Genomic DNA, 22929 nt, shown 5'->3' with positions numbered 1-22929 from the left:
GTCAGCGGGTGGGCAAACCAGGGGACAAATCAAGGGCGCCGTTGAAATTGGTACCTATCATTACGGAGCCTTTTAGACGGCTCATTATTGATACAGTGGGACCTCTGCCGGTAACAGCCACGGGGTACAGACACATTTTGACTGTGATCTGCCCAGCGACAAAGTTCCCTGAAGCAGTGCCGCTTAAAGAACTCAGCTCAGTTGAGATAGTCAATGCACTACTGTCCATATTTGCGCGAGTTGGTTTTCCTGCGGAAATCCAATCAGATCAGGGCACAGTGTTTACTAGCGCTTTGACGACAACTTTTCTCGAAAGGTGTGGGGTAAAGCTGCTACACAGCTCAGTGTACCACCCACAGTCGAATTCCGTTGAGAAGCTCCACTCCGTCATGAAGCGCGTGTTGAGAGCATTGTGTTTTGAACATCAAACTGACTGGGAGCTGTGTTTGCCTGGGGTGATGTTTGCATTAAGGACCGCGCCGCATGCAGCTACGGGGTTTTCGTCAGCTGAGCTGGTGTACGGTCGCTCGCTTCGGTCTCCGCTTCGCATGCTTCGAGAATCGTGGGAAGGCAGGGGCGACGACCCAGTCGTGGTGGAGTACGTGCTTAAGCTCCTCGAACGCTTAAGAAGGGCACAGGAGTTGTCAGGTGAAGCAATGGCAAAGGCCCAGCAGAGGGCCAAGGTTTATTATGATCGGACCGCCAGGGCCCGTCGTTTTGAGGTGGGCGATGAGGTCATGATATTGCGCACATCGCTAAACAACAAACTAGACGTGCAGTGGGAGGGCCCAGCACGAATTGTTCAGAAACTGTCGGACGTTAACTACGTGGTAAGTCTGCCAGGAAAGCGGAAAGCACAGCAAGTTTACCACTGTAATCTGCTCAAACCCTATAAACAACGGGAAGCAGTGGTGTGCATGATGGTAAACGTTCCTGAAGAGCTTCCGGTCGAGCTTCCGGGACTAGGCTCAGTGACGAACAGGGAAGACACCGGTCAAGTCATTAGTGACTTAGTCAGTGGAGCATCGCTGTCGCGTGAGCAGAAAACCGAACTACACCAGCTCTTACAGGAGTTTCAAGGTCTGTTCTCTGAGAGGCCTGGTAGGACTTCTGTACTTACTCATGACATAGAACTTACCTCCCCAGAGCCAGTACGATCCAAGGCGTACCGGGTGTCACCCCGCCAGAGCGATATTATGGAGGCTGAGGTAAAGAAAATGCTACAGCTCGGTGTTATTGAGGCAGGTGAGAGTGATTATACCTCCCCTTTGATTTTAGTTGAGGTACCGGGCAAGGAACCTCGTCCTTGCGTCGACTACCGCAGGCTTAATTCCATCACTAAGGATCAAATTTATCCGATCCCTAACATCGAGGAGCGCCTTGAGAAAGTTAGTAGCGCTCAGTTTATTTCCACCCTAGATCTTGTCAGGGGTTATTGGCAGGTTCCACTTACAGAAGAGGCTAGTAGGTATGCGGCGTTCATTTCACCAATGGGAACATTCCGTCCTAAAGTATTGAGTTTTGGTTTGAAGAACGCGCCATACTGTTTTTCAAGCCTCATGGATAAAGTGTTGCGGGGACAGCAAGAATTCGCTTTACCGTATCTAGACGACGTAGCGATATTCTCCGCATCCTGGTCTGAGCATATGGCACACTTGCGGGCAGTGCTAACCCGCCTGCGCGAAGCGGGCTTGACAGTAAAGGCTCCTAAGTGCCAGTTAGCACAGGCCGAGGTTGTCTACCTCGGTCACGTGATTGGTCAGGGTCGTCGCCGCCCCTCTGAAATAAAGGTGGCCGCTGTGCAAGACTTCCCGCAACCGCGCACGAAGACCGATATTCGGTCGTTCTTAGGTGTCGCCGGCTACTATCAGAGGTACATCCCCAGGTACTCTGATATCGCGGCTCCCCTGACGGATGCTCTAAGAAAGACAGAGCCTCAAACAGTCGTCTGGGACGAGACAAAGGAAAGAGCTTTTAGCGCCCTAAAGAGTGCCCTAACAAGCCAGCCTGTGCTACGATCGCCAGACTATACAAAAGGGTTCGTTGTTCAGTGCGATGCTAGTGAGCGAGGCATGGGCGTTGTACTGTGCCAACGGGAAAATGGAGAAGTAGAACACCCCATCCTGTATGCTAGTCGTAAGCTGACCAGTCGTGAGCAGGCGTATAGCGCCACCGAGAAAGAGTGTGCATGTCTCGTGTGGGCCGTTCAGAAATTGTCATGCTATCTAGCCGGCTCGAGGTTTATCATTGAGACGGATCACTGCCCTCTCCAATGGCTGCAGACCATCTCTCCCAAAAATGGCCGCCTCCTGCGCTGGAGCCTCGCTTTACAACAATATTCCTTTGAGGTGCGTTACAAAAAGGGGAGTCTCAACGGTAACGCCGATGGCTTAAGTCGAAGCCCCTAACGTAGGAATCAGCCTCAAAATTGTTTGTTACTGATGTTTTTCTTCCTGAGGCAGGATTTTTTTTTAACATATTGCTTTTGTTTAGTGTTTCAAAGTGATGATATGCTTTCTAGTGCAATTTTTCAATTTGTGGACGCGTTCTGAGTGATGCTAGACTACTGTAAGGAACTAGGCAGTGGTATAAAAGGGGAAAGAGCCTGGTGGCTTAGTGAGGGTTGTGCCCATCTTGCTGACTGAGCGGTTGAGTTTCAGCGTAGTTCTAACGCTTGCCGGGAACGAGAACAAGAATGTGAACTCTCCTGAAGTCACTTTGCAGTGTCCTGTGCGAACCTGAACGAGAGAACGAGGCCTTCTCTGTGCGCTGCGCTCAAGAAACGTCGAGGGACGCCCGACTTCGGTTATGAGCATCATCGAGCGACATCCCTCCGGACAGCGGATGCAGTCCCCTGTCCATCGGGATCTCCTTCCCCCGGCGGGGCGGTCTGTTACGTTTCGCCTACGACGCGCGGTTTAGCCGGCGCGACTGCAACAAAGCGGCAGACATTTTGGCCCGTTCGGCGTCGCCGCTACGCTCCCCGCCAAGCGCGTCCAGGCATGTTCCGATGCCACGTGTCTTCATGTGCGTGTGTGAGTGTATGTGCCATTGTGCCCGACCGGCGGCGATACGACAGCAGGGGTCCCCTTCTCCTCCCAGCCATTGTGCCTGACCGGAGGCGATACGACAGCAAGGGTCACCTTCTCCTCCCAGCCATTGTGCCCGACCGGAGGCGATACGACAGCAGAGGTCACCTTCTCCTCCCAGCCATTGTGTCCGACCGGAGGCGATACGAGAGTAGGAGTTACCTTCTCCTCTTTGTGCCCGACCGGCGTCACCTTATCCCATTGTACTATCACGTGCTTGTCTATTGAGGGGTTCCTTCTTGCCCTCAACTGCGAGAGTATAAAAACAGCTGCCCCCGGACGCCAAAAGGAGGGCTCCGATTTCTTCTGTTGAGTAACGTGCTCTCCCGTCTCTCTACTTCGGTCAACCTGACCGCCAACTCTTTGCGATGTTAAAATAAACAAGTTGTTTTGTTGTTACCAGTCGACTCATGCTTTGCCGGGACCTTCGGATGCTTCCAGTTGTACCCCAGGCCGCCAGGCCAACGCTACCCTTGGGGCTTGCGACCCAGGTACAACCACGGGCGTCAGCGCCGAGTTCCCAACAGGTCGTACCATCGGTGCGACCACAACAACCGTTGCCATCGGTGGGATTCAAACACCAGCGACAGTGGCCGCTTTCCACTTCTGGGGTGCTTCACCGCAATACCTTGCACATGTTTCATTGTGTAACACCGCTGTATTGCGGTGAATCCAACTTTTGGGAACCAACATTATGCAATGCTCTGCGCTTTTGGCGCTTCGAAGCCATTGGTGAGGATTACAACGGCGGAGTCGGCGCCATTTCCTACAGTGGAAATTGTTTCATTGAAAAACACGGCACCGAAATGCAGGAAGTTCGGCAGCGAACGTCAAAGCAGCTAGGCCTAGCGTTGTCGCGGTGGCTATGGCTGCCAGAGTATCGGCATGCGGTAGCACTGGTTCAATGCTGCGAGATAATCAGAATGGCGGTGGCAGCGGATTAATTCTGACCACCCGAGTTCCTTTTGATGTACACTCAAAGCATGGTACACTATCATTGTTGCATTCCAGTTCAATGAAATGCGGTTTCCACAGCTGGAAATCAAACCAGCATCCTCGTGCTCTGCCACAGAATGCCACAGTAACTGAGCCACTGTCGTGGGTCAACCAACTATTGGCTGCACTGTGTAATCTTCATGCCGGGAAGGTGAAAAAGTGGCAAAAGTACCATTTCCCACAGCCCACTCAATTTCAAGGAATGGCAAAGTGAAACAAGACCCCAAGCTCACCTGGTTATCCGAGCGCAGCTGTGCTTCGCGGGCCTCCGCATCGACCAGGCTGCTCTCGAGGGCGGCCAGCCGAGTCTGTGTCTGGTCCAGACGGGTGCGGGCCTCTCGTGCCTCCTGGCGCAAGCTCTCCTCCCGCTGGGTCACCTCTGACAGCAGCTGCTCCTGGCGCTGGCTGCGCCGTCGGAGCGATGCCCCTGAGCTCAGGGTCTCGCGCATCGGAGAGCCCACCTCCAGGAAGCTCACCGTTCTGCACAACAATCATAGCATATTGTCACCTGCTGCTTCGTGGATGCTCACTAGGGGTGCGCAACAAATATCTGAAACCTTTGAATAACAAACCAGATACAGTGAAACCTCGTTATACGTACCTGGCGAGAATATGGCATAACTATGCACACACTAACTGCCAAGTACAAATTTGAGTCGCTTGACATGTGTTGTTGCAACCAGCAAAAACTAAATGTGATGCTGCAGTATATGTTACAGGAAATACACACTAAGAGTTTCTTGAAGACCATGTCTTCTTAGCTTGCTTTACGCAAATCTGGGTCTCTTGCAACCTTTTCCAGGAAAGAACGGTCCATTGGCCGACTTGTAATGTCATACAAACACGAGAATGGTGTGAAATGATGCCTCTCCATGCCAAAAACACATAGCAATAGTCAGCAACTAAGGATATCATCAAGATATAATCAAATAAGTCAGTGCCAAATCAAATGCGAAGGGTTAGGAACAGCAGCATGCTGCTGTGACGCAAGACAGCAGTCAATGCTGAAGAGAGGAAACAAGCACACTGAGGCAGTGGGCGCACGAAAGGCGAGTGAGAGCCAATGCGTGTGAAGCTTGTCTCATCGAAGCCCGCAACAACCGTGCTAAGGAAACAGCCAAAGCTCACAAGGCCTGTCTCGCCGAAATGCGTTAATCTTATCGTGGTTGCATAATCGACACTTATTTATCAATTCATTTCCACCCGCATGTGCATCGACCTTGTCTTCCTTACTATCGATACTTGGCTGACCCTTTCTTTTTCCTTCTTTCTGTAGAGGTGGAAAAATTTCGGCTCTCTCGCACGACCATGCGATAGTGCAGAAGTGATACACCAGGGTGGGAACACCAAAGGAGCATTTTGAAACATTCATAGGGAACACAGTGGCAGGGCATACAGTGGCAGATAACTCAGCGCAATGGCTGTGCAGATTACTCGTGCAGCTTTTCTAAATACTTAAGTGCATGCTTGTGCATCTCTCTGCTACTTGGAAACACCGGCATTGCTTCATTGAAACACGGTACCTGATGTCCCGTGGTACTGATCGCCTCGTGTGGTTTGCGTGTAGCGCGTCACCTATTAAGCGCACAGCGTCACTGTGAAAGGATACTCCGTGAGGCAGTATTTTTGAGCAATCACTTTCAGAGATAGTTTCCCTTTCACAACATTTCGCATGAAACGGACTTCTTTAACTTGTCTGCTAGATAGCCAACGCATTTCTGACGTTGTGCTAACTAGTCTGCGTGGTGTTAGCCAAGCTCGCCAGCTGCACACAGTGCCAAGAGTTGCCCGTACACTTCGACGTGCCCAGTTTCGTGAAAGTGAAACTGCAGTAAACCCTTGCTATAACGAAGGGAATGGGATGACAAAAAAATTCGATATAGGAGGTCATTCGATGGAAGCAACTACTTCATGAGAGCTAAAAAGGCAGAGCTGAAAGAAATAGCACAACTCCGCGAAAGTCTAATACAGGTGTCCCATGGCGCATTTTTGTTCGCAATCAAGCCAGATCGGGGTCGAATTTCTCCACAGCAACTGGCTGACTAATAGGGTCTTGGTCTTGGAGACTTTGGGCATGCCAGGCATGCAGAAGGTGACTCAGAGTAATATCTGTCTGTTCTGCTGGGCACTACTTCGACAGCGCTGCATGCCATGGTGGCGCCACCACCACTCACCGCTGATTATGCGTGGGTTGCTCGCTCACTCGGTATGAATAATCCCCCTGAATAAAGCTAAAGGTAGCGACATTCTTTTATCTTGTTGCCCAAGAAAGCAAGCAAGGGCACGTAAAGAGGCTTATCCACATCTTTCTGTTGGTGGAGAGAAGTCACCTGGTTCCACTTGCGCCACTTCCACAGAAACAAGCGCGAAATCATCCGTACGCTGCCGGACGCGCTGTGAGAGTTGTTCTTGATCATGGTGATCACGGTGATTGTCAATCCGGTGAACGTGACGATCAGCAAACTGCAGGGTGCAATCGTCACGATCAAAAAGAACAAATTGAGAGGGTGAGAAGTGATGGAAGGCACTTGCGGAAAGGAGAGGCCATGAGTGCACACCCACTCGTCACTGATAACCAAACGGGCACATCATGGAGGAAAAGGTTTTGCAGGTGGCACGATGGCGTAGCTGGCGACGGAGAGGGTCGCTCGCCCAGCGTGGAATGCTTTGCTCGGCACGAAAGGAGCCAAGAGCTGCCGCGAGTGTGCACAGGCTCCTTGATCGTTCGCTCTAAGTGGAGTAGCTTATCAGTATGCTTTGAGTAATCCGGTTTAAAATGCATGCGTTTTGGTCAGGAGCGGGGGAAATTTTGGATAAAGCGATAATTTGAGTAAAGCCGCTTCGTCATAACGAGGGTTTACAGTACAGTCATAACTGATCACCCAAAAATACCGCCCCTGTACTGTACAAATGCGCATTTACCAGCAGACCTGCACCTATGTTTTGTGTGAGCGTGTATGCAGTGAGGTTTCTTTGTGCCCAGGCTGCTCATGGAAGCGCATGGGTGCAGCGCGTATCTTATTGAGCCAATGCGCGATGGCAGACTGCTTTGGTTTCTGATGATGTTTGAGGTTTAATGGCGCAAGGACCAGGTGTGGCCAAAGAGCGCCATGCTATTGGTATTGAATATGTCGTGGTCTGATGGGTTCTGTGAATTTAATGTGACGTGGCTGTAAAGGGGCCTAAAAGAGTTGGTGCAAATTGCATAAAAATTACACGTAATAAAATTATGGCAATGATTTATGACGTGTACTATGATCACGAAAATGCATTAAGAAATAGTGATGCATTATATAAAATATGCGAGATGCTAAAATTGTCTAAGAGCACTACTGCCTCGCCAGAGCCCTTGAAACGCAAGGGCCGAGAGGCATGTGCTATACAGAGAATCTATCCTAGCGATATCCTCTGGAAAGAGGACGCGCTACGAAATGAATGGGCTTATAACATGTAATACAACATCTTTTAAGAAAGCGAGGACTGCTGTGGTCTTAAAAAGCGGTTCTTCTCCAAGAAACATAGCCGGATGCAGGGGAATACAATGGCGGTATGCAAATGGGAAATGTTTCCTCCTGTCTCTTTCGGCTTCCCGGCACTCCAGCAAGACATGGAGGACGGTCAGCCGATCGCCACATCTGCCGCACGTTGGAGGCTCGTTACCGGACAAGAGAAAGTTGTGAGTGCCAAATGTGTGTCCTATTCTCAGTCTAGTGAATAGGACATCTGTTTTTCGTATTTTCGTAGTTGGGTGCCAGGGACCTAGCTTCGGCTTAATTAGGTGGAGCTTATTACTTGTTTCTGTGTCCCACAAGCGTTGCCAGTGGCTTCGGAGTTTGTGTCTTAGAAAAGGCTTCATGTCTGTGGCAGGGACAGCAGCAGAACGAATACCTTGCGATGCTATTGATTTGGCAATCTCGTCGGCAAGCACATTTCCCTCGATTCCTCTATGGCCAGGAACCCAGCATATTACTACATGCCTATGTGATGAGTAGATGTTACATAAGAGTGAGTAGAGTTCATTGAAGACAGGATTAGTATGCTTTTGAGAAGAAATGAGTGCTTTTACAAGGCTTAACGAGTCTGTGAATATGATGGCTTTGTCCAGTTTCAGTTTCTTTATATGTTTTACTGCACACAGTACTGCGTGGACTTCTGCAGTGAAGATACTTGTTATGGGGTTCAGCACGTCAGATTCAGTAAAAGAGGGCCCAACAGCGGCGTAGGATACGCCAGCATGTGATTTTGATGCGTCTGTGTAAAACTCGGAGCAGGAGTACTTCAGTTGAAGCTCCCGGAAATGCATGATAATTTCAAGCTCAGGAGCGTGCTTTGTGACCTTTAGAAACGATACGTCACATTCTATCACCTGCCACTGCCAGGGCGGTAATAGCTTAACAGCAGGCATTAGGCGATGTTCGAGAAATGGGACGTCCATTTCTTCGCCAAGTTCTCTTACACGTATTGAGAAAGGTAATCTCAAAGAGGGTCTTTTACGAAAAAGTGTTTCACACGTCAATTCGTTAACGGTTGTGAAACACGGATGTTCCTTATTAGAGCGTACTTTCAGGAAGTAGTTAAAGCTGATGTATGTTCTTCGAAAATGGAGTGACCACTCATCGGACTCGACATACAGACTTTGAACAGGGCTTGTTCTAAATGCGCCAGTGGCCAGGCGGATTCCCAGATGGTGAACGGGGTCTAACATCTTTAGTGCGCTCGGGGCGGCAGACTGATATACTATGGCACCATAGTCGATTCGTGATCGAACTAGGCTCCTGTAAAGATTCAACAGGCATTTCCTGTCGCTACCCCATGTTGTGTGGGATAGGATTTTAAGTAGGTTCATTGTTTTTAGACATTTTGTTTTTAGACATTTTAGGTGTGGAATGAAGGTAAGCTTGGAGTCAAGTATAACACCTAGAAATTTATGCTCTTTGTTAAAAGGAATTTGTTGTCCGCCCAGCTCTAGAAAAGGATCTGGGACCAGGCCTCTCTTTCTTGTGAAGAGAACGCAGGAACTTTTCTGGGGGTTGATTTTAAATCCATTTTGGTCTGCCCACATGGACACCTTGTTTAGGGCCTGCTGTACCTGTCTCTCGCAGACTGTGAGGTTGCAGGATTTGAAACCTATTTGTATATCGTCTACATAGACGGAATAAAAAATAGCTGATGGTAATGATCCACGAAGCGTGTTCATCTTTACGACAAAGAGCGTGCAGCTCAGTACGCCACCCTGGGGTACCCCAGTTTCCTGTATGAATGTACGCGACAGTGTAGGACCTATTTTCACCCGAAATGTACGGTTCTCTAGGTAGCTCTCTATGATAGTTAACATATTGCCGCGGATGCCCAGCACCGAAAGGTCGCGCAGGATTCCGTACCGCCAGGTTGTGTCGTATGCTTTTTCCATATCCAGAAATACAGATAGGAAAGATTGTTTGTGTACGAAGGCATCGCGAATGCTCGCTTCGATACGCACGAGATGGTCGGTTGTAGATCGCTCTTCCCTAAAACCGCATTGAAATGGGTCAAGCATTTTACTAGACTCTAGGAGATGTATCAGACGGCGATTGATCATTTTTTCGAAAAGCTTACAGAGGCAGCTTGTAAGCGCTATGGGACGGTAGCTAGTGAGCAATGAAGTGTCTTTACCATGCTTCAAAATAGGGATCACAATAGCCTCCTTCCACTTCGATGGGAGATAACCAGCAGCCCAGATAGCATTGAGAAGTGTAAGTAGTGTGATTTGTGTGTCGGAGTGCAGGTGTTTAAGCATATCATACACGATTCTATCGGGGCCCGGTGCAGAGCTCCGACATAATGACAAGGAGGCTTTAAGTTCAGCAATGGTAAAAGGGCGATTATAAGGATCGTTTGGCGTGCATTTCCGATTCAGAGGCTTGAGTTCTTCTATTTCTTTATATTTAAGGAAGTTCTCTGAATAGTGAGTGGAGCTAGACACGCGCTCGAAGTGTTCACCCAGAGCATCAGCCTGGTCTTGCAGGGTATCGCCTTGTGTGTTTACCAAAGGCAGGGAGTATGTTTGTCGCCCTCTTATGCTATTTACCCTGTTCCAGACTTTGGCCTCATCTGTATACGTGTTGATACCCGATAAAAACTTCTGCCAACTGTCTCTTCTGGCCTGTCGGCGGGTTCGCCTGCCTTGTGATTTTACTTTTTTAAAATTGATGAGATTCTCCGCAGTGGGGGAGGCGCGTAGCAATCCCCACGCTTTGTTTTGTTTCTTTCGAGCGGCCCTACAATCGTCGTTCCACCACGGGACACGCCGTTTACATGCCAAGCCATTTACTTGTGATATGCATTTAGCTGCGGCATCTATTATGAAGGCTGTGAAAAGCTCCACTGCAGCATCAGTTTCTAACGAAGACATGTCAGCCCATGAGATACTAATAAGAGATCAAAATTTCTCCCAATCAGCTGTCTCAATCTTCCACCTAGGAGCTTGTGGTGGATATTCGTTTTCTTTAGGTGATCTTAGCAGTATAGGGAAGTGGTCGCTGCCGTAAGGGTTGTTGGCAACTTCCCATTCAAGTTCAAGCAGTAGAGACGGGGAGACTATGCTAAGATCTATTGAAGAATATGTTCTGTTTGCAAGAGAGTAATATGTGTGTTCCTTCTTATTCAAGAGGCACGCACCAGAAGAGAGAAGGAACTGTTCAACAAGTCGTCCTCGCGCATCTATACGAGGGTCTCCCCACAGGTAGTTGTGTGCATTGAAATAGCCAAGGACAATATAAGGTTCTGGCAATTCGTCTATCAAGGACTGAAATTCATATTTAGTTAATTTGTAATGTGGGGGTATGTAGAGCGAACACACAGTGATAAGTTTGTTTAGTAGGACAACTCGAACCGCCACTGCTTCGAGGGCCGTTCGAAGCTGCAAACATTGACACGCTATGCTTTTGTGAATTACAATGGCAACGCCACCCGATGATGCGAGAGCATCATCGCGATCTTTACGAAAAGTTATGTACTGTCGGAGAAAGTTTGTGTGTTTGGATTTTAAGTGTGTTTCCTGTAAACACAGCACCTTTGGATTGTGTTGGTAGATGAGTTCTTGTAGATCATCGAGATTCCTAAGAAGACCTCTGACGTTCCATTGGATTATTTGTGTGTCCATATTGGAAGTAAATAAGTGCTGTGTGTACGGAAACGGTGGTTATGTCTTAGGTTACAGAGCTCTTTCGAGGCCCTGTAACGGGAGTTCTGCCCTTTTTGGAGCGTTCGAGGGAGCCTCGCCGCTCCTTAGGCGCTTGGTGCGCCTTGAGGATAGGTGTTGTGTCCATTGCCTCTAGTGAGGCTCCGGACACGTGCTCTTGCGAGCGAGAAGTTACAAGAGAGAGTCCTGCCTTGGAGGGCAAGACCCCTGCGCCCACCAGCCCAGAGGTCGATGGGGCACCCTGCGGGATTTGGCTGCGCCGGCTGTTGCCAGCGCTGGAAGGGGCCGGGGAGGTTGGGACAGCCTCGGCGGCGGCCACCTTCGGGGTCGATGGTCCCTCATTCTGGGTCGACGGAGCAGCGCTAGCTGCAACCGTCACGGGGGCAGATGGCGTAACTGCCGACTCACTGCATGTGGGTCGGACAGCCGCCGGAGGCCGTTGTGACGCTGCCCCCTGACGCGCCACATCGGCAAAGGTTTTCTTGGGCAGGTACGATACCCGCCTGCGTGCCTCCTTGAAACTTATATTTTCCTTTACTTTAACTGTTACAATTTCCTTTTCTTTTTTCCAGGATGGGCACGCCCGCGAGTACGCGGCGTGCTCCCCATCACAGTTGACACAATGTGGAGTCTTCTGGCATGTTTCGGAGGAATGTTCAGTGTCACTACACTTGGCACATGTCAGCCGGCCTCGACAGTTCTGTGAACTGTGGCCGAACCTTTGGCACTTAAAGCATCTAAGAGGATTGGGCACGTATGGCCTAACACGAAGTTTGATGTAACCGGCCTCGATGGACTCGGGGAGGACACTTGAGCCGAAAGTGAGTATCAGGTGTTTTGTTTGGATTTCTTTTCCATCTCGCCTAATCTTGATTCTTTTGACATTTATGACATTTTGTTCACTGAAGCCCTCCAAGAGTTCAGCCTCAGTGAGCTCCAGCAAATCATCGTCCGAGACAACGCCTCGGGTGGTATTCATCGTGCGGTGCGGGGTTACTACTACTTGGGTCTCTCCAAATGATATTAGTTTAGGCAGTTTCTCAAATTGTTTCTGATCGCGGAGCTCCAAGAGGAGGCCACCGCTGGCCATCCTCGACGCCTTATAACCTGGGCCAAAAACTTCGGTAAGGGTCTTAGATACAAGGAAGGGGGAGATTGTTCGGACTTGTTTAGCTGGTTTTTCTGTGTGGATCACATGAAAACGAGGAAAATTGTGGACTTGGCGTCCGAAAAACTGAAATACTTCTTCGGTGCGCCCTCGTTTCTGAGGGCGATCAGGTAGTTTAGGAAACGCGTTTTCCATAGGTACAGTTAGGTTTTCGGCCGCGATGCCGACCACCCACCATGGAGCCCTACAGGGGGACGTGACAGAAGTTCCTGCAAGGGAAACCCTGCCAACGCCAGCCGTACATCGCTGCTATAACCAAATACAGCATAACCAAGGCTGGCTAGCTACACAAGGTTAACCCTTGCCGCCGGGAAATTAGGAAGTGAGGAGAAGTGATGAGAAGACAGGAACGATGAAAAAGGGGGAGAGAGAAAGACGAAGATTGGAGAGGAGGACAGGAAAAAGCGACTGCCGATTTCCCCCGGGTGGGTCAGTCCGGGGGTGCCGTCTACGTGAAGCCGAGGCCAAAGGGGTGTGTTGCCGCCGCCGAGGGGCCGTAAAGGTCCAAACACCCGGCATTGGCTCAACCCCCAGGATCCCCTTTTCCCCGGACACGGCTAAGCCGCGCACGGCTACACGCGGGAGGGTCCAACCCTCGTGTGCTCGGGTACGTGGTGTCGCAACACACCAAACGCCTGCTTGCGCAGACGCCCCTGCGGGGTGCTTTGGTTTCTGCAAGCAACATGCTCTTGAAGCGGTCCCACTCAAAAAGATGGCAGAGAATGGTGATGCTTTTGGTTGATCGTCTATTAAATGCGTGCAGTAGGCTTACAATGGCACTATAGGCTGCGCCACACATGCTGCCAAGAAGATAGCTGAAGATGCTTATCGCAATAAGGTAGGTGGCGATAAGTCATACTGGTGCGGCCGTCGGTAATTATATTTTTTACTGAGGCCACTATGCCTCAGTGCATTTCTATCGCGTATCCGTACAGGAGTCGTCGCACTTGCGCTGAAATGAAAATCATTGATTGACCGGTCTCTGTGCTTCCCGAAAAGATGGAATATCTTTTGTGGCATAGCATGGCGTTGGCCATATCGTCAGTTGAGGCTGAGGTGGCACAGTTAAACTTTACACGACAAAAAGTGATCATGGTACGCACTAACCAGTAGTCATGTGACGAGCCGCTATGGCTTAAGCAGTCAGCCAAAGATTAGGCTCTATGGAGACTGGGTCAGGAATTCGTTGCAACTAGATTTTAACCATTACTATGTTTTATGCATGGTACATAACAAAGAGGTTTCACTGTAGCCCCTATTTGTATATACGAATAGCTTTTCAATAGTTTAAGAATATTTCAAATCCCCAACTGTGGTGCAATCGAGCATAAGACTGGAGCAAAATAGAGTTCAATTTAATCCTGGTAACCGTAGCAGTTGTGTAGTGGTGCGCATTACGTTGCTCAGGGAGCTAGACTTATCCAGCTAAACTGCTATCATTTGCACTCAAAATGAGACCCGAGTATGCAAATAAGCTGCTCATCTGTGCCTAATGTTCCATTCATGCTTTTTAATAAGCAACACTTCCAAACATTCAATACAATGACGGTAACTTCCTAAAGTGAATACACTAGAATGTGAGGATAGTTTTATATAAATGGTGAGAATAGCTGTTCATTATTCCAAAAACTATTTGATAATTAATTCACTTCACTTTTGGCACTCTTAAATTCTTGTTCAATACAGCTAAAAAATTGCTAGTCGATCCCTGATATATGAAACTCGAATAGGATGGCAAGATAGTTCAACATATAGATAAATCAAAATATAAAATATGCCTAGAAGCTTATTGTAGATCTCTGCACGTCTTGGGACAGTTTCCAGAGATAGTCAAAAGCGGGAACTTACGAATTTGCTTCTCCAAGGATGCGGTAAACACATAAAAGTTGACTTATTTTACGCTCACGAACATTGAGCTGCTGGCGCTGCAGAATGGTCTTTGATATACAGATCGCAATACTAACCCTAAAAGCCTGCATCGCCAGGACGCAAGACTGCGGTACACCTCACACCGGTCAAGGTGCTTGTTGCATGTTTTTATTTAAGAAAACATAGAAATGGGGCGTACAGCAGAAGCAAACTAGCCTGTAATGAAAACCTGTCGTCTCACCATCAGCACACTTGTACTGCAAATCACGCACGAACGTGACTGGCCATGTGTCGATTACAATAGAACAGTAACGCCATTTAAACAGCCAATTGTCATATGTGGGCAACAAGCCCAGGAGTCTGTTGTATCTGGTTTCAGAACCAACTTTATATTGGAACCTCGATTCTCGACTGCCTTAAAAAAGTCTGTGCATCTCTTCTTGCGTGCCGCTCAGCGCTCCGACGCCTTGCGGCTGGTACATTCTTTCGTTCTTGGCCCTTCCTCCTCTTTGGCGACTGCATCGGTGACTGCCAACACCACAAACCAGTGGTGTAGCCCGGGGTGCCACACTAGGAAAATGCCCCCCCTCCCTTTAAATTTCTGTTTTAGTATGAGGCTTGCCACGCCTGCTACGCGAGAAGGGATCACATCTCCATTAGGAAAACTGCAGGGGCACGGCACAGCACAGTGTTTAATATATTGAATGTAATAGTGAACGGGAGTTCGATGTACGCATAGTAGATCGCTATACTCTTGCACGGGATTTTCAAGGCGATTTTGCAACTGTTCGATACAGACAATAATTCTATATCCGAGATTGATACATCCAGGATTTGCACACCCCTGATGCTCAGTTAATGAACAAGCAACATTACTTAGAACAGGAGACAAAGCATGTTAAAAACACAAACAATCGCATTTAGTAAAGCGGACCGTTTCAGTGCGACTAATTACCACATGAATTACAACAAGTAAAATTTCTTCCTGTCCTCAATCTCGCACTCACCTCTCCAGGGCTGCATTGCTGGCACTCTGGGTGTGAGTGAAGCCCACAAACGGCAGGCTCGTGCCCTCAAAGCCTCGCTTCTGATCCCGCAAGGCAGGAATCTTGGCACGTGCTGGCTCGTCCTCAAACTCGTAGAAGTTAGACGTGTCTTCCTCCCCAGTGAGGTTCGGCACAAACGGCGGCACGGCTGCGTGTCAAAGGACCTTGCTTTCACAATAGCTGCCTCCATCTTACCGATTTACAAAGAACTCAATTGGTGTACATCAAACTGATCTCCTTATGTGAACAGCCCAAGACACTTATAAGCATTTTTTTTTGTCTCAGGTATGCTTAAATACTTTGTGTAGTTATCAGTCAATGACACAATCACCCACGGAACCTTTGCCTCAACACATATGAAAGTATTCAGTCAATTCATTGTGAAATCAATACAAGAAGTTCTTACTCAATATGAAAGTGCATTACGATTATACATATGAAAGCACCATAAATTATAGCGAGGAATTGCAGAAAAGAAGGTATAATTATGGCATATACGTACTCTGTCTTATATTATCCAGGTCTACTGGAGCGAAGAACTCGTGACGGCACATGTCGTCGTAGGAGAACCGCTTGTCAGCCGTGGTAAGCAAGCCTTGCAGCACCTTTATGGTTACCTCAGATAATGGTGGGTCCTTTACGTAGTCCAAGGTCTCCTGTTGCATCAGAAAATAAACATGTGAGGCAACCTGAGGCAAGATTGGCTTGATACAAGAAATCTGGCTTGCACAAGAAGTAACTTTTTCAGAGGCAGAGGCGGTTTATGACGAGATTTTCAGAAGTTCACATGTTTACTATACCAATTCTACCAGGGCTACCATCAATTCTACCATAATCTTCGCTACATTAGTTATATGGGAACTCCGGCATCGGAGCCAGCAATCGAAGAAGTGGAGGACGAAGTGACTAGGGAGTGTGAGCAGCGGTTTGAGGCTCAGCTGGGCGCTCTTGGGTATGGCCGGTCAGGACTGGTGCCTGCTGGCATCGACTGAGGGACCGCGCCGTTCCCACAGTAAGTACCACGATGTACGACTAAGACAAGGAAGACTTACTGTTGGTGTTAGAAAAAAAATTAAAAGTCCACTTCAGAATCAGACTTGTCTTGTACAACAGCCACATGCTCACTTTCAATGACCATTGAAACCAAAGACCAGAGCAATATGCAAGCTCACTGGTCTCTTTGTACAACCTAATGGGAGCGAGTCCATGGGGCTCATGGAGGCCTATGTGTTTTGGTTTAAATGGTCACTGAAAATGAGCATGTGAAAGTGGTGTAAAACATAAATTAGGTTTTCATTCTGCCTTTCGTATAATCGTGTAAATTTTAATAGATATAAAACATTCCAGTGGCTCAGAAATTCGGCTTAAGTTCAACAGTAGGCCTTTCTCTAGAAAGCTGTCAAATTTTTTGAAAGCTGTGGAGAGTGGCGTTTATCACTAAATATTTCACAAATGTGGCTACACATACTGCCCGCTGGGGCCGTTTATGAACACTATGCAAAATTTCTCAGATGACTGATGCCACAACTCTTTGCTGCTGGGCCTTTGCCAAGAAAAACACTATGTTCCCAGCACACCTACTGAATTTTTCATTTCTGCAGTAGCAAGTAGATATTTCAACGAACACGAAATCTTCAAAGACAGGACTCACAAAATGCTTAGCGAGCAAAAATAAGCAATGGACCTATAACACCAGTGCATACGAGAAGCACTAGTTCAATTTAAATAATATGCGGATCACTTTTATACAGACCATGGCTAATAAGTACCAGTCAGTTTTAATTGCACGGTAATTTGCTGTTCCATTTGTGTGTTCAATGCATACTTCACTTACACCTGAACTCACTATATGTATTAGACCATTATTAATGCTTTTAGGTTTAGTTGCTGCCATCATGAGCTGTTATGCATAGTACTGACTTGCATATTTACCTTACTGGCAGTTTAACACAAACGCCACCATCAGTTTAGTTCACACTAATGCCCTCATCCTTACGAGGAGGCTGGATGCATGCAGAGAGAGAGCACAGGCAATTTTGCATTTGTTTTCTGTATGTGTGCACAAATGTTCAACCATGTCTCTCTTGTCCTAGTGCCATAGAACAGAGCATTCTGTCACTGCAAGAAAATCTTCCTACATGGAAATTCATGATCCTGTTGTAGGTGACGACGAGGCGGTCATCAGCAAAAGGGTTGAAGCCATAGAGCATCTCGTAGGCAAGCACACCCAGGGACCACCAGTCCACAGCTGGGCCCTGGACCGTGGCACAGGCGTTGAGGCCCCCGCTGATGGAACTAAGCACCTCGGGCGCCACGTAGTGAGGTGTGCCGACAGGAAGGCGACTTGAGATCTGCGAGAAGAATCATTCAGCTGAACTGAAATACAATGAACCCAGATCAAATGAGCGATTCTCCATATTGAACATCTGAAACTTACCGACGTATACTCATGAAAAATAACTCGTAATAAACTGCATATTGGATAGCCACCGAATGAAAATTGGGACACAATGGGAACCACCTAAAAGTAGGGGTGCGCAAATACCAAATAGTATAATTCGTATGAAATATCACACTGAATCAAGAAAAAAGAGATGAATATTTAATATCAGGAAATGTTTCACAAAATATAATGCTTACAAATTTCGGGCAAGAAATTAGCATGCTGTACATGCTCGGGAATCTCCTAGCACTACATAACAAAGTAAAGCAAGCTATCAGTAACTTAGGTACATCGAAATTAAGATATATAGCATGGTCTACTGTTATTAAAGGGAACACCAACTTAGTATGCCAGCAATGATTACAGCTGAAAATTTTTTTTTATCAATAAAGTTATGTTGAATAAAACCAAGTGCATTTTTTCCCTTTGAAGCTAATGAATTAGTGACGATCTGTTGCACCAAATACCAATTAGGTTTTCAGTTTAATAGTTGAGCAGTGTTTCGCGGCAATGTTTTATTTAGAGCACAGAAAGTTTTGCTTTCCAGTTTTTTTTTCTCTAAATGACAGATGGGCTATCCCAACTTTACGGCAGGAGGGTTATCGTAAGGCTAATCTGCACGACAGATGAAAGGACCACGTATCACATGACTCGATCACCGTTCCGCGTGTAGCCGGCGCCGATGGTAAAGAACAGGTGTTGTCCACTACGTTTTTTTATCAGGTTCAGCACAATTTGTCACCTGTCAAAGATTAAGAATCTGGTGGGTCATGGCAAGTTTGCACACCCCCCCCTCTTTCCTCCTTTGTTCATCCACCGTCCATGCAAATGTATGCAACTGGGTCATGACACATTCACACCCGCCGTGTAAATCCAAAGCTAGCCTTATGATGTGTCGCTTGAAGCTACAAAAAGAGATCGGTGTGCATCTACGAATGGCATTGAGAATGAAAGGCTGCCAAACGGTGTGTCGCAAGGATGGAGGTCACGAACAACTTTGTTGCCCTCCTGTGTGCTCACTTTCATTGGCGAGGCGGTTTGTCGGCTTTCCAAGTATCACACGGCTGCTGTGAACCAATCTGCATTGATTCAGCAGCAAACCATCACTTTAGTTGCACACACCTGATGAAGCAGCGCTTTAGGCCGATGTGGTAATAGGCCGCAAGCTGTCACGAAGTGCTTGCTGCTAATATGTTCATACAGGTGGCTCATGAGTGATTGGTCCTGTCACGCTCAGGCGTTAGACCTCTGTGCCTATCAGCAGTTAATCGGCCGAATTTTATTCGAACTTCACAAAATATGCGCGGCTTTTGTTGCTGTTCGCTCTGTCCACAGCGCGCTATCATTTCGATTTGTCCCGTCGAACCAGACCGGACGAACCTTGTACCGAGAGAGGTGGTCTCGGCCAATGCAACACTGTTGCATGCGATACCCTGATCGGGCTGACGTCAAGGAACGCTAGCAGTGACCAAGTCCGCTACCCGCGTCGGCTGGGCGTAGCGCAATGCCACATGTCTGCGGCTCACTCGGCACTCCTGTTGTGCCAAAAATGAAGTGAAACGCTCGCTTGTGTGGCATCAAGCACGAAGGGCTCCGCGGTGCCCGCAACATGTGGCACTGCGTGGGTCTCTAAATCGAATATATCAAATAGCGGATATTGAATTCCCGAATCGAATTATTCAGACTCTGAGTTGAGTTGATTTACTTTCACCACCTCGGTACATAGCCTAATGTACAGAAGTGGCAAAGGGTAATGCGACAAAAGCTGCATTTGAGCAGCTCGACAAAGCCTCACTGCCCCACATAACAATGCCAGCAGAAGGCAACACTACAGTTAATGTTCCCTGTAGTACAAATAAAGCACTGTTTACATGGATTTGATTCGGTAATATACCAGTATTTGCACACTCCTACCCAAAAGTCCAAAACAACAAACTTGCCCACAATTCCACAAGTGGATAAATAAGGTTGTCAATGCACTGCTGCATGCACACACGCAGAAGCAAATTGTGACAAATGACATCGCAGTTTTTGCCTGTCTCAGTAGCTGGCTTGGCACACTGTCGTGCAGCAGAGTCCGAAATACAGAACGAAGTGCTCTAGAGCATCCAAAGTAACAGTCATCCTTACATGTGGCATGTATGGGACACGTGGTGGTGCTGCAAAGTTGTCTGAATGATTGAGCGTATCTGCATTACCGGGGTTCGAATTATCAGTCTGTGACTGGATATTGAATGCCAACTACCGGCACCATAAAGCCACTTGCACGCTACTAGCACAGCGTTCAAGGGAAGTATATTCGTTGTTTTCTTGTCATGAATTTCTCGTTTCTTTTTTTTTCCTTGTTTTCTTCCTCAGCATGTGCGCAAGAATGCTCGGATACATGCATTCAGAAGCAGCTTGGGGGCGGGTGGAGGCTGACATCGTAGGCCGTGGACTGGTGCAAACAAATCGCATGCATAAGGAACTCCATCCTTACTGGATGTCACTTAGGCAAAGCTTTTACCTACATGCAAAAGGAGTTCGGTGAGTCGCCGTTTGCCACTTTATAGACCCTTTTCGCGGCGATCCTGTGGGGGCCACCATGTTTGATCACATGTTGACGCTTCCACTGCTTGCTTCAGCTGCCTCCCTTGCCTCCGTATTTACAATGAATGTATACGAGCACCCTGTGTGGCTCGATAAACCTTTGTTTCAGTGGATATCGTGGCCAGTGACTTGGTGAATGACACGAGGCTTTGGCCACAGCTTCAGAGCACATAAAAGCACTTTCGGAACTCATTACGCATTGTGCAGATGACGCGAGCAGCATATACAGTGCTTGTACTTTAAGCGGTGCTAGAAGTCTATTGAAAGCTGTACAAACGTTTCTCTTATGAATTAAATCAGGATCAGTGTGTTTTGCTCTTCATTTACAAGCAGCAGCTTGTCACGTTTGTGATTCAGTAAACTTTCTCGGTGCAATCGATATCCGATTGTTTATTTTCTGTCTAACAGCTCATGGGTGTGCCTAGTTTCGATAGATCTTTTCTTGCTACGCACAAGACTTGGAATGTAGATGTTCTGTACTTTGTAATAGCTTGTAGCAAATATGTGTTATCGCTAGTCACTCACTTACTGTGGACTGTCGCAAAACATTCAGCTTTGAACATTAGTGTAGTGTCAGCGTAGTCACCGTCACCTATGCTTCAGCGCATTGGTTCAAGTGTGCGCCCACTGGCATATTTTTGGTACATTGGCGATACAGTCAAACCCGGTTATATCGAACTCACAAAAAAACGCCTATCATTTTGATATAGAGCATAATGCGATATAATCTTGCTAAATAATTTGATGTCATAAAAGCACATACCATTTACAAAATCACTTTATTGATGAAACTAGCTTAGTTTCACATAAATTCGTCCTGCATTTCTTCTACTTGGGCAATTTCGCTGCCTGCGAAGCATGCATTTCCCCACATTGTCAAAATGAGTCTTAGCAGCTGAGGCCGCAACCTTCCGGATTCGCGCATAAGCACTGGACTAGTGCGAGCACACCAATCACTTCGGAGTATGTGGGCAAAGGACCGTTGCTGCTTTCCACATTGTGCCCACTTTCATTTGTGCTTGGTACGATGTCGGCGATGTAGTCTTCGTTTTCGGGCTCTCCCATGGTCGCGACACCATCATCTGCACTCACAAACTCGTCCACCATTGGTTCGTCAACAGCTTCCGTAAATTCTGACAGCCTGCTCCAAACTTCGGCAACACTGGCAACGGCTTCGTCGCATTCATCAGAATTTACAGTCCTCACCAAGCACGCGGAAACTGGCACGTACGAAGAACCACTTGTACATGGCCGTGCGTACGCATCGGGCGTCACGGGCACCGGATCGCGAGTTTGGCCGCTTTAGCCCTAATCGTGCCGAGAGTGCTCCTCGGAATCTTGCACGCTGCGGGAACATCCGACTTCTCATCGCGTTCGACCTGATTTACGACTTCGAGCTTCACGACGAAAGGTGAATTCTGCCGCTTCATCACGGCAACACTGCGGGAGATGGCCCACAAGGCACACACACAATGAACCTGAAAGGCACCGAGACAACTCGCACTTCTGCCATTTTGCACCACGAGGGCACAAGAGCCTCTGATTGGCTGTCTGAGCAAGCGCTGATAATTTTTTGCAGGGGGGTGACACCCGAGCAGCCCAGCCCGAACAGCGCAGTCACGGTAGGGAGAGCGGTGGGATGGAGCAGCGCCGCCGGGTTTCCTCGCTACCGCGAGGGAAAGCCAACTTCTGGGGCACTTTTCCGCCGCCTGATGTTCAATATATTGGGAGTCGCTGCTATTTTTGTTCGATGTAAGCATAATTTTTGCAATATATGCTCATTGTAACTATACCGTGACCACAAATTGTTCGATATATAGAATTATTCTATGTAAACGGGTTCGATATAGTCGGGTTCGACTGTATAGTGGGCGTAAGCTTGCATGTGAGTTGGGGTAGATAGATAAGGTGCGATAACTTGCCAAGCCAGAAAGCAGCACTACTCCCTTTGTCATTGTGTAACAAGTGGTACTCACTCTTTCCGACGTTCCGGGGTTGAAGTCACTACTTTGAAGGTTAGCGATACAACGCTGGCGGATGAGTGAATGTTTTTATCCTCGGGGAAAGCCATGCATCGTGAAGGGTCAGCAACACAGGCAGTCCTTAAGTAGCAGCAGTCCAAGAACTTAGCCACACAGATTCATTTCATTTCTTAATATGTCAGTCGCAACTTTTCCAGCCAACCACTGCTTATGCCTCCCTTTGCCGTTCCACATTTTGCAGCATGAATGGAGCACAGAGCATTAACGAACACCCAGTTGCATTTGCTACAGCTGACCGCACAGGAGGAGGGTAAAAGTTGCATGGCTTCATATTCGTGTGCTTTCGCTGAGACAATGTGCGGCACGCCGTCGAAAGCGCCATCTCCTTCCTCTGGAGCCAACTGCTCCGCAAAAAGGGTCTATAAGAGGTGTTTCATGGCTCCATTTGGGATAGTGCACAGCACAGAAGCACCACTCTGGTAACAGCCATGAGCAGCCACAAAAAAGGTCCAATGAAAGCGAGTCAGAAAGTGTTCGGTTTTATTTTCCAAGTAATACTGCTGACAC

The 22929-nt window shown here is 47.8% G+C and overlaps 1 protein-coding gene across 4 annotated transcripts in view; it reads right to left on the bottom strand.

Moving 5' to 3' along the window:
• Positions 1-22929, bottom strand: part of LOC142576183 (citron Rho-interacting kinase-like) — a 158602-nt gene that overhangs the window by 116323 nt on the left and 19350 nt on the right. For all 4 annotated transcript variants that reach the window (XM_075686188.1, XM_075686191.1, XM_075686190.1 and 1 more), the window contains exons 6-9: positions 17487-17699; positions 15851-16004; positions 15310-15496; positions 4319-4565 (exon numbers count right to left, since the gene is read on the bottom strand). In XM_075686188.1, the coding sequence (XP_075542303.1) occupies positions 4319-4565; positions 15310-15496; positions 15851-16004; positions 17487-17699 (801 nt within the window). The remainder of the gene's footprint in view (positions 1-4318; positions 4566-15309; positions 15497-15850; positions 16005-17486; positions 17700-22929) is intronic.

Source organism: Dermacentor variabilis, chromosome 3 (assembly GCF_050947875.1).
Source record: "Dermacentor variabilis isolate Ectoservices chromosome 3, ASM5094787v1, whole genome shotgun sequence".
NCBI classification, from domain to species: domain Eukaryota; kingdom Metazoa; phylum Arthropoda; class Arachnida; order Ixodida; family Ixodidae; genus Dermacentor; species Dermacentor variabilis.
Note: the sequence above shows the minus strand (reverse complement) of the source record. Positions and strands in the feature narration are given on the sequence as shown.